The sequence below is a fragment of the Maniola hyperantus genome, chromosome 1 (genome assembly GCF_902806685.2).
Source record: "Maniola hyperantus chromosome 1, iAphHyp1.2, whole genome shotgun sequence".
NCBI lineage: Eukaryota > Metazoa > Arthropoda > Insecta > Lepidoptera > Nymphalidae > Maniola > Maniola hyperantus.
This window is the reverse complement of record NC_048536.1, coordinates 8042131-8055193: the sequence shown is the minus strand read 5'-3', so window position 1 is coordinate 8055193 and position 13063 is coordinate 8042131. Positions and strand designations below refer to the sequence as shown.

Here is a 13063-nt window from a genome sequence, read left to right as displayed (position 1 = left end):
GCAAAACGTAGATGTGTGATTTTAATAATTATTTCTGTATGCAATTGTTTTTACTTTTAGCAAAGTGAAAAATCGGGAAATGTAGAAAATTCAATTGTGAAAAACGAACCAAAACTATATAACGTTGTTATAGCGCGGATTGATACACAATCAGTTTTGCACGAAACTCAGATGATGCGATTTTGCTGTATAAAGCTAGTTATGGGATAAGGAAATTTTGGGAAAATGTCGAATAAACTAAACTATGAAAATATTGATTTTTGTTAATATTTTTTAGTTATTCCGTGTAGATTTTTTACACATTTATGGTATCTCTCAAAGCTACCATGATCTAAACAAACATCCAAACGAACGTTCCTACCAGTGTTGGGGACAATACGCAGAGAAACTTTCAGCTTTTATAAAATAAAAGGAAGGTCTGGCACGCGCTGGCTCTCTCTCATATGTAATTGTCATAATTTGTATTTCTTCCTTGAATATAATTCTTCTAGATTACTGACGACCAACCAACCAACCATTTGGAAATCGGTTCATTACAACTGATTTCCATTACAATTTTATTTGTGTGTAACTTTACTAATTGTTCGGCACTGATTTCCACACTAAGATTATCTGTATCATGGAAACCTCTTCCTTTCTTGTTTAACACGAATAACTTAGAAATCAAATAAAAAATAATAACTTGTAACTCTTGTAATAAAAACATGCTCATTGTTAACCTTTCTTGTTGAACTTACTTTAATATAACGATAGCTGTGATGGGTTTCATAAAACATGAATGTGAAGATAACGCCAAAAACGCCGACGCTGAGGCCGGTGTCTATTCCCCCGGCCGTGCATATTAGCTGTGTCCAGTTCACTGCCCCGCTGGCCTTCTTGCCGTGCTTTACTACCGACGGCATCACCACCGGGCATGACACGGACGCGTAAACAGAACCCAAGAGAAACCCTGTAAACAAAACTCGGTCAAGTGCGAGTCGGACTCCACACGGAGGGCTCCGTACCATCATACAAGAAATAACACTTTTTACTTTTAAATTTTCATGGCAGCCATTTTCGTAACGGTTGCCGAGATAAAGCCCACTGACAGACAGACGGACGGACGGACGGATGGACAGCGGAGGCTTCCAAGCGGCTCCTTCCGAGAGTCTAATTTCTTGTCAGAATTAGAAGGGCTTAAGCCATAGTCCACTGTGCTGACCAAGTGCGGATTGGCAGACTTCACACACCTTTGAGCATATTAGGGTGAATTCTCAGGCATGCAGGTTTTCTTACGATGTTTTTCCTTTATTGTTAAAGCAGTTCTATACCTAATTGTTTTAAAATATTAAGTGTGTCTGTCATTATCACACTTCGTGTCTTTGAATTCAACACAGGCCTTGCATTCTGCGGATGATGGTAAGTGATGATCATGTGATGATGTATTCTAAGATGGAAGCGGGTTAACTTGAAGGTTATGCAAACAGTCATTACCTACTTACCCAGTTAATGACCATCTGCACAAATCTAATAAACAATCTAAATATAAAAAAAATATACCTAAAGACAATTTAATATTTCGTTGTTAAATCTCTAATTGAATACAAACAAGACTGTGTTCTTTGAATGAGTGCTTTTAAATGCTGTATTTAAGTATACTAAAATATCTGTATACCTACGTTATGAATGCAGACCGAATCCTCGGCAGCAAGGCTTAAATGTACTTGAAATGTATCTGTTAGTGAACAAAGTTCTTTAGGATTCTACACTCTCGCAGTTGTATTATTTTATTCATGTAAAATTGGTATAACACATAACAGGCAGAGTTAACTAGTAATAATACGAGTATAATATAGATATGAGAAATTAAAAAGACTATACTTAGAATGCATTGAAAAAATTCTATTCAAATAAACTTATATTATCTCACTTACTTTGGATTCTTAATAATTTAAATTAAGTAGGTATTTTCTTTTGCGAAACTCCTCTAATTAACATAGTTTTTGGTGCTCCTATAATTTACATAGTTAGTGGTGGTGGTGGTGGTTGGTTTTTGATTTAAAAATTGAAACCAAATTATACGAAGGAAACTAAAATTAAGACTGACTTCGTTAGTAAGAAATCCAGAAAATATATTCGCCCGCAGATCTCAAATTTACATTTAATTTTTGCAGACCAAAGAAAAAATTAGAACGTGATCAGAATTATTGAATCTAGATTGAAAGATTTCTTTAGACAGGTTTGTGGACTATTACGGTGGTTGCAAACCACGAGACGACCAGTAAGTTCTATGAACAGGCAAGAGCTACTAGAGATCTGCAAAAACAACCCTGCAAAGAACTGATCTCAAAAATGAAACTACAAAAACTTCCGTGAATTCGAAGGACCGTTGGTCAAGAAGTAGAGACAACGAAAGAATCTATGGCACAAACTACATATCTCACTTTGTCATGTTACCTATTTTATCAAACACGCTGTATACCAGGGTATCATTGGCGTGCCACCTGTGTGGCACGTTATGCATTGAAAATGCATTCAGATATTTTAAAATAGCAGTTCTATAGCAGAATTTATTGAATTGGCTCTGCCTCGGTGTATATCGCACCCCATTGTGTTGTGTATCGTGACAAATTTTATTTTATCATCTAGTGAAATACAATACGCAGTGTGCTCGTACTCGTATAAAGCATTTGGGGTTGGACACGAAATTGCGACAACAACTTTCGTGAATTTGTTCTTCTGTGAACCAATTTACACGTCTTGGGTAAATATTTTACAGCTTTGTGTATCTGGTTTACAAGATATTTTTTTCACTGTTCTAAAACATTTTATTTTCGCTAGGTATAAATCCATATACCTACCTACTAATATTTTATATTATAAATGCGAAAGTGTGTCTGTCTGTCCGCTAACATGTAACGAACTATCCCTCAAACAGATTTTGACGCAAAAGGACAGTTTTTTTTGTGATGTAACCACAAATTCACGGTTTTCGGACTTATTCCTGTACAGTGTACGTTTGCTATATAAACCTACCTATCTACCAAATGTCATGATTCTAGGTAAACGGGAATTACCCTATAGGTTTTCTTGACAGACATGACAGACAGACAGACGGACCGACGGACAAACAGATAGACAGACAGACAGACATACAATGATGTGATCATAATATAAGGGGTTAATTTTTCCTTTTACCCCTACCCTAAACCCTAAAATTAATTTTATTCCTTTTGAAATTAAAATAACCCTACCCATACAAACCCTTTTCCTCAATGGTAAAATATTAACACTTGAAAATCAGATGTGAGAGAGAGCACAACATGAACTAAGCGCTATCCACGGGGAAACGTACTGTTTTCATATGTTTGTAGTAGGTGCTTTATTCTCGTTAAATATCCCTTAAGGCGTACAGAGCAAATGTCGAGGGGCACTTTAGCAATATACTCTAGTATAACGTATTTTATATTGGCTGGCGACACTTGGAGCTGAACAAATATTACGAGCAATAAAAACCTCTAAGTCCCCTTCTGAAACAAAAAGCTTGAAAGCCTGAAACACACATGCGCAAAAACAGCGCGGTTCGACTGCAACCCGTCCAGTGCGGTTTCTATCCAGATGGACCGTTCCACAGGTAGCATGTGAAAAGCCTTTTCATAAAGCTAGTAATGCGTGAAACAAATTACTAAAAAACGCGTCCTTCAGCCGTGTCTTGTAATTTGTTTCTGCCTCGAAAAGATGCAGGATATTGTGTATAGATATAATTTAAAACGAGATGATATCCGCGTAGATTTAGGTTTTTAAAAATTCCGTGGGAGCTCCTTCCGGGATATATCTAAATTCTGCAGCTATATTTTTCTTTAAATTGGTTGAATATTCGAAGTGAAAAGAAGTAACGAACAAACAGTTAAATAGAAAGAATGTATTTATGTTTTTAAATGTTACCAATGAAATATGTACCTACTTAAATATAAATTACCAATGTGCGTGAACTCTGCTTATCCGCACTTGGCCAGCGCGGTAGTGACTGACTATGGCCAATCTGTTATCATTCATGTTTCAGGGGGGAGACCCATACCCAGTAGTGAGGCGGCGATAGGTTGATGATGATGATACCACTATTAAAGTATAGGTATACAGTACGCGGCCGAAAGGAATGTATTTACATGGTCTTTTAAAATGACATTTCGGCTTTGTAGAGCGTTGCCTCTGTCACTCATACCTATATGACCTTTTGTCTGTCTCAACGACAGGGACAACGTTCTACAAATATGCTATCACCTTCTAAAGGTCAACGTACATTACTTTCGGCTACGTAGTATACTTACTAACGCGGTGTCCTGCGTGAGCGACGAATACGACGCGACTCGACGATGCGACGTAATGCTAATATGGCAGTCTGCGCCTCGCCGCAGGCTGCCATATAGGCCGCAAGCAGGGTATGCCGTTGAGTTAATCGCGTTCGTCGCGTTCGCAGCGTCGCGTCGCGTAGTATTCGTCGCTCACGCAGGACACCGAGTTAGTTATATGTGTGTATAATGTACGTACCCCAAAGCCAAGGGAATCCTAGAAGGAAATGTGTACACACTGCAACCAGCGCTACTTCAGTGGCCCACGGAAGCACTCCTAAAGCAAGCACCTGGCGCCAGTTTTCTCTCATGTATTTCACGTCCCAAGACAAAGATCCCTTTCCCAGGATTATTACTGGATATATTTTCCTGATAAATAATAAGTGAAAACTCATAGGTATTCAACGAACATTAATAAAAAAATTGCTATAACCGAACGATCACGTGATTAAAAGATCAGAATTTCTCTCAATAATTTGATTGGTGTATTGAACATATGCGGGCCTCATTCATCAAAATCCGTTCAGCAGTTTAGGTGCTACGGTGGAACACACATAGGTACAAATAAACATAGATACATACATACGTAGACTGCTAAAATCACAACCCTCCCCTTAGGTGCCGTAGCCGGGTAAAAAGAGATAAATATTTTAAGTATGTCAGCGATATAACACTGTCTCGTTTTATCAGTGTTTTAAGTCTGAGCAAAGTCTAAGTACGGTCTACAGATTTACAGTCTATGATTTTGTACTAAGTATTTTTAAGTTACCTTAAAAATGCATCAATATGCGGATAGTGGCGCATATCAATGAAGCCAAGGTGGCGGGCGAGCATGCCCGTGAGCAAAGCGGCGAGAAGCGGTGGCAGCGTGGTCAGTTCTTGGAGGATGAGCCCGCTTGCCCAGGCGATCACAGCCACTATTGTTAAGTGGAACCATTGTCCTTCCAACGCCCAGTTGTTGCCCCATGCGCACCACAAGATGCCCCATGTCAGTAGCCCTGTAATAGTGTTGTTAATTTTATCCTACTTAATATTATAAATGTGAAAGTGTGGATGTTTGGAATTTGGATGTTTGTTACTCAATCACGCAAAAACGGCAGAACGGATTTGGATAAAATTTGTAATGGAGATAGATTATACCCTGGATTAACACAAAGGCTTCTTTTTATCCCGGAAAATTAAAGAGTTCCGCGGGATTTTGAAAAATGTAAATCCACGCGGACGAAGTCGCGGGCATCAGCTAGTATGTATTATTTTAGGATTTACACGACAAAGCGCGACGACAGCGAGGCGTGAAGGGAATTGCACGGCAGGGCATATTAACACTTAAACTATGTACTTAATGCATGCAGGCATGGATTTAATATTGGCTATTTCCTACGGGACGAGCCCAATGGGCGTCGTGCAAAGAAGGCACCGAAGAGATCTCAGAGCCTTTCAATATGCGCTGAGGGTTACCACCGAGTGGATTTTGGTAGGTAAAAATCTTACATAGCCCGATGTCTCCCCGAGGACGTAGGTTATCTTTACCCTCCTTAACAAAAAAACTGGTCAAGTGCGAATCGGACTCGCACACTAAGGGCTCCGTACCATACCACAAGATTATATGCTTTCTTAACTTACATGTTGTCCATTTGAAATTTTAGTAATTGTGAAAATTTCAACTCTCTGCCTATTACGGTTCTTGAGATACAGTCCGCTGACAGACAGACAGACAGATTCACAGCTGAGGCATAGTCCCTGTGCTGGCTTCCCATAGCACAGGGAATCCTAGTTTGGGGGCCAGGAACTTTGCATTGCTTCTACCAGGGTTATGTATTATTGTATATATACCTTGTAAACTTATATCAAATAAAGATTTATAGTAATAGATATCTACTCACGTGGCGGATTATTGCAGTTTGTTGATAGGTATTACATAATATTAAGTATTATGATCTAGTGGTGATGCCTAGTGGTTAAGACGTCGGCCTTCCACTCAGGACTGCCAGGGTTCAATCCCGGGCACGCATCTCTAACGTTGTTGTAGAGTTATGCGCGTTTTAAGCAATTAAACATCACTTGCTTTAACGGTGAAGGGAAACATCGTGAGGAAACCTGCATGCCTTAGTGTGTGTGTGTCCAAGGTGTGTGTGAAGACTGCCAATTTGCACTAGGCCAGCGTGGCGGATTATGCCCTTCTCATTCTGGTTGCTGTCTATGAGACTGGTAACGAGTACTATCTATTTGTCTAATTTCAATGTAGATTTATACAGCACTATCTATTTATAGAAAATTATTAATCTAGTCAAATGTTGTTCCAAGTTTTAGGATGCTTATTGCTTATTAATTATTCAGATATTAAAATTAAGGGTCGGAAATTATTTATTCGGAACTGTGGATACCTTTCTTGAAATCGGTTTAGTTCAGCTGATTTTTAAATTTCCAAGCTATTTTTTTTATATAATGTATACATATACCATTTATTTTATTTTACTGTAGGCATATCTACTTACTTATTTATCAGGAAAATATTTTTTACATTTTATCAAGTACTTTAAAATATTGTTTAGATTATATGCGTTGTTAATTGTTATACTCGCAGGAAACAGAAGTGGAAAAATATAGGTAGGTATATATGGATGATCGGAAGTCGATAAACGTGCAATCCCAAGAGCTACGAAAATTTCGGACCCTGGTGATGATGATAAATTTCTATTAAGATATTCAATAGGTACAGTGAAACAAATTAGTAGTAGAAGTCGTTGAATAGGTACTTGTTCTTACTCACCTAGTAAAACTAATGTAACGTAATGTGCAACAGTTGGGACGCACGTAATATACCATGATTTCTTCTTAACGATTTCATCTTCTTTTGTAAATTTGTCGAGGCTGAGTGTGGGCGTAGTTTGTATTGATCTGTAAGTTTTATTTTGAAAATAGTTTGCAAATAATGATTTGTATAAATATTAATCGAAAATTCCGACCTAAAGATCACAAAAAATCTCACAAACTATCTTTCATTTTATCGTCCCTGTCGCCTGCACGCGCGAGTCTGGTTAATAAACTGTCGTCTTCGTTCATGAGAGTTTGATATATTATTAAAAGGCAAACTTTAGTAATTATCGTTCTTATAAAGATAATATCAGGAGCAGGAATCTAATTTGAGTTGTTTGATTAGTGATGTACTTACTCACGTTTTCGCTTCCTCCCGGTGTACGAGATAGACGCCTTTATCGATAGCTGTCACCGTCTGTTTATCTGAAATAAATCACGCTGGATAATAGGAAGGCATTGTCAATAAAATTGAGCGTATCTCTAGATGTGCATTTTAATTGCCCGCAATTCAGAGAGCACTACTCATGGTCATGACGCAAACACCGAGCGGTTTGTTATCCTTATAAATTTTATATATCAAGTATTTTGATGTGCTTCGATATTGATTTGGCATTATAATGCTACACGCGGATTCTCAAGGCGTCTGTTAGTTTTTTCTATAAATTCATAATTAAATGTAATTTGATTTAAGAAAATATATATTTATTATTATATATGAAATTATTTATTTTATTATACAGGGTTACAGGAAAATAGGACACGATCAAAGGTGTTATAGTACAGGACATTAGCTATCAAATGACCCCTAAAGTGCTCATGCGAAAGTGTATCGTTTTCGAGTTATTCATTTTTTTATTTTTTTCTTGGTAAAGGGGTGTTTGCCACTTTAATAATTAATAAAAAAAAGGAACAATGTATTTTATCAGATTTTTTTTTATTTCTTGCTAGTACATATCCTTGTTAATAATAAACAGTTATAAAACAAGAAAAATCCTCAAGCATTTTAAAATGACAGCCCAAAAACTGTACAAGTTTTCGATTTTTAAATTTAATTCTTTGAATAGCTTGCAAATTTTCTGTAAAAATTACTACGGCACTTATCCTGCGGATTATTTAAAAAAACATCTACGTTTCGTTAGCTATCCATTGGTACAAAAAAATTACAAAAAAAATCATAAAATCAAGAAAAAATTACACAACAAAGAGACCAGGTAGAAAATTCTAACAAATGCTATTGCCAAAGAATTAAATCAGAATCAATGTAAAAACGAGTTTAATGCAAAATCGTTGAAGATTATTTTTCAAAGAGGTCAAAAGGTAATATAAAATCAGTCAAGTGCGAGTCGTGCTCGCACACGAAGGGTTCCGTACCATCGTACAAGAAATAACACTTTTTAATTTTTTTAAATTTTTACGGCGGCCATTTTGTAATTTTTAGTATTTGTTGTTATAGCGGCAATAAAAATACACATTCTGTAAAAAATTCAAGTCTCTACCTATTAGGGTTCACGAGATAAAGTCCACTGACAGACAAACTGACGGCCGGACAGACGGACGGACGGACGAACAAACATGAAATTTTCACAAAATGTGTATTTTTATGGCCGCTATAACAACAAATACTAAAAATTACAAAATGGCCGCCATAAAAATAATAATAAAATAAAAAGTGTTATTTCTTGTACGTTGGTACCAAAACCCTTCGTGTGCGAGCCCGACTCGCACTTGACTGATTTTATATTACCTTTTGACTTTTTTGAATGATAATCTTCAACGATTTTGCATTAAACTCGTTTTTACATTGATTCTGATTTAATTCCTTGGCAATAGCATTTGCTAGAATTTTCTACCTGGTCTCTTTGTTGTGTAATTTTTTCTTGATTTTATGATTTTTTTTGTAATTTTTTTGTACCAATGGATAGCTAACGAAACGTAGATGTTTTTTTAAATAATCCGCAGGATAAGTGCCGTAGTAATTTTTACAGAAAATTTGCAAGCTATTCAAAGAATTAAATTTAAAAATCGAAAACTTGTACAGTTTTTGGGCTGTCATTTTAAAATGCTTGAGGATTTTTCTTGTTTTATAACTGTTTATTATTAACAAGGATATGTACTAGCAAGAAATAAAAAAAATCTGATAAAATACATTGTTCTTTTTTTTATTAATTTTTAAAGTGGCAAACACCCCTTTACCAAGAAAAAAATAAAAAAATGAATAACTCGAAAACGATACACTTTCGCATAAGCACTTTAGGGGTCGTTTGATAGCTAATGTCTTGTACTATAACCCCTTAACGGGATCGTGTCCTCTTTTCCTGTAACCCTGTATATATTAATACGCAGGAATTTCTTGCAATAGACCAGAGTGAAACAACATAATATGTGTCATAAATGGTTGTACCTAAAAACGTACAAGCTTGTTCGTAAATAAGTATAAGCATACTCACCTATTTATTTTACACTTGTTACGTTAGTTTTCAGTTTTATTCATTAAGATACAAGTTGACACTTGACTGCAATCTCACGTGGTGGTAAGTGATGTTGCAGTCTAAGATGGAAGCGAGCTAACCTGGAAGGGGTATGGCAGTTTCTATTAAACCCGTACACCCTTTGGTTTCTACACGACATCGTACCGGAACGCTGTCGCTTGGCGGCACGGTTTTGCCGGTAGGGTACGGCCAAAGCCTCCTATCCGACCAGAGTTAGTTACTGTAAGAGTTGCGTCCGTAAGATAGTAACATTATTAACGCATAGTGCAAAAGCAGGTTCAGCGCCCATTACAGCACTCGTTCAGGTCATTTTGCAGGACATTACTGAACAATAAATGACAACTCTTTGTACACAAGAGTTGAACCAAATATTGACTCGTTATCTACTCACGAGATAGAGACAAACTTTGCCACCATTTAATTTGGCTACTAACGTGTGTTTTGTGCAAACTAAATGGTATCAGGGGACAGCGTCGTTGACTTTAATGAAGGCTAATTTTTCGCTAGTTGACCGGGAGAGCAGCTGCAAACATTTTTAAATGGCTTTATACAGTTTATAATTATTTCAGATTTGAATCGGTTAAATATAAGGAATATTTGTTTCAAATATCAAAAGTACATTTGGATAATATTTAAATACATGTTGCATAGAATGTTTTTAAAAATCTTGCAGGAACTCTTTGATTTTCCGGGATAAAAAGTGCATTATATGTTAATTCATGTTATAATAAGCTATCTCCATTCCAAGTTTCAGCCAAATCTGTTCAGTCAATTTTATGTAATGACAAGGAAAGACATAAAGGAGTAATACATATCCAAACTCTCATATTCATAATATTATTAGGATTATGGTATTATAATCCATAATTAACTATCAGTCGAAGATGAGCTGATATCAATCATGTTATTAGTGGTAGGTATATCTACTCATCACTTCCTAAACTTACCTAATAGGTGCCTAGGTACGGTACATAAATAAGTTGTCTTTGGTGGATATTACTTTGTACATATAATATTTACTAAGATACTGACCCGATTGTAATGATTGGCTCTAGAATAGTTATAACATCGATGTAAGTATATAATTATTATGGTCGGTACCTACTTCATAAAACTATGCACAATAAAGTGGGTTAAGTGGTTGATATAATTGATTTAAATGCGCTTGCAGTTCATTACATAAAAATTCAGATTTAAACACAATAAGTAGTGACTTAGATTTTAATTTTTATCTTTTTTTATTCAGATACAAGTTAGCCCTTGACTGCAATCACTCCTGTTGGCAAGCGATGATGCAGTAGATGGAAGCGGGCATAGGTACCTGGAAGGAGTATGGCAGTTTATATTAAGCCCACACCCCTTTACACGGCAACGTACCGGAACGTTAAATCGCTTGGCGGTACGGTTTTTTCCGGTAGGATGGTAACTAGCTACGGCCGATGCCTCCTACCAGACCAGGCCAGAAGAAATTTAGAATTATTAAACGATTCCCTATTGGGAATCGAGCTCCAGAACTCCCAATGATAAGACCACACTGCTCACCAGTCACCACTGCGCCAGGGAGGTTGCCAAAATCTGTCTGTTTGATAGCTTAGTTGCTTCTGTTCACTGCTTTATTTAGGATGGACCCCCATTGCTTGCAGTCACCTGAGCGATAACTTCTGAGCAGGTAAAGCGGTTGATTTTAAATGCTAAGATTGGTGGCCATACCTAATAGATAGTTTAATGTCAGCACTGACATTAATTTTAGGGTTGGTCTATACAGGGTGTAATCAGAAGGCTAGCAAAACTGAAGATAATTAGTGATAGTACTGATGATTAGTTACTGATATGCATAAAAAACGCGAAAAATATATAATCAAATCCTATAATTTCGTAAAAAATTACGATTTATTGCAAATAAAACATCTGACTGACGCTAGAGGAACGTTGCGTAAGTAGGTACCAATGCTCTCGGTATCAATGCCGCGTCGTAGGTGGGGCACTGACCCGACTGTGCCCGAGTTTTGCACGCTATACATTGTGGGTTTGAAAAATACTAAATCACTAAAATCACAAAATGAGGCTACTGGTGGTGGTGGTGGTGGTGGTATGAGAAAGTTATTGGTATTGGATTGTGTTTAGGTGGTACGACAATAAGTTATAGTATAAGTTTTTGCTAGCGTTCTCGTTACTACACCCTGTATAGAACATTTTTGTTCCAGAAGATTCAATTTCTACTCTAAGCGGTCGTACTGTATGTAGTAGGTAACTTTTCCTTGTTAATTTGATAACAATATGTTTGCTCTTGACTGGGATCTGATATAGGCACAAAGCACAATGTGGCAAAGACAGCGAAGAGACGCAATTTTCCTAAAATATTACAAAGCTAAATTATCTCTAGGTAGTAGGTACGTACTTACTACGATGTAAATATTTGTTATAAGCAAAATGGAACAGAGGTACGAATGCGGGCATTGACTACCGTTTATTTGTTGAATTATTTCTTATAACTTTTTACATCGTGGTGGAGATAACGTATGTAAATAATAGCTCAGATGCTGTTAGTTTTACACAGCGTTTCATTCTTTCTTTCTTCTCTTTCTTCTTCTAGTCAAATAATAAAAACAAATTACGCTTGAATATTTAAAACAATATAAAAATAGCATCATTTTAACCACAGTCGATGATGAAAATTGACACCTTATATAAAATTAAAGACACGTCAATTACAGCAATTGTAGTAATCAAAGCAGTAGCGTTGATAATGAATAATAATAAACCATCTATTTAAATTGATGCTATAGGCGGTGCGACTATTAATAAACGGTTCTATTTTTAAAGTGCAATGAAAAATTGTTACATTCTATGATTATGTCGAACTAGGGTAAAGTCCGTTAGAAGTAGAATCTAGTTTGACCCGCTTACGCTTCGTGGTCGTCGTGATCATCTAGATCTTAAATATTAACTTATTCCAAAGCAAACAGGAAAAAATAGGCAAAGCGAGATAGGGGCATTTGGGTTTTATTTAATTACTAGCTGAAGCCCACGACTTGGTCCGCGTGGATTTCGGTTTTTAAAAATCCCGTGGGAACTCTATAATTTCCCGGGATAAAAAGGAGCCTATGTCACTCTCTAAGTCTTTAACTATACTCTTGCAAATATCACGTCGTTCCGTTGCTCCGATGCAACGTGATTGATGGACAGACCAACAAACAAACACACTTTCGCATTTATAATATGGGTAGGCTTTTAGCCGTGATTTTGTACGCGTGGATTTAGGTTTAATAATTCCGTTCTAACTTAGATTTTTCGTGATAAAAAAGTAACCTATATCACTGTCCAGGTCTTTAACTATTATATTATTATATCCATGCGAAAAATCACGTGGATCCGTTGATCTGTTGCTGCGTGGTTATGGAAGTCGAGAGTGAATAGGCATCTTCTAGG

The 13063-nt window shown here is 36.6% G+C and overlaps 1 protein-coding gene across 1 annotated transcript in view; it reads right to left on the bottom strand.

The window, feature by feature from the left end:
* The window catches only part of LOC117982781 (uncharacterized), a 42234-nt gene that overhangs the window by 5900 nt on the left and 23271 nt on the right, over positions 1 to 13063 (bottom strand). Inside the window, exons 13-17 of the mRNA XM_069498927.1 lie at positions 7505 to 7568; positions 7099 to 7226; positions 5098 to 5326; positions 4528 to 4697; positions 738 to 949 (exon numbers count right to left, since the gene is read on the bottom strand). Coding sequence (XP_069355028.1) covers positions 738 to 949; positions 4528 to 4697; positions 5098 to 5326; positions 7099 to 7226; positions 7505 to 7568 — 803 coding nt within the window. The remainder of the gene's footprint in view (positions 1 to 737; positions 950 to 4527; positions 4698 to 5097; positions 5327 to 7098; positions 7227 to 7504; positions 7569 to 13063) is intronic.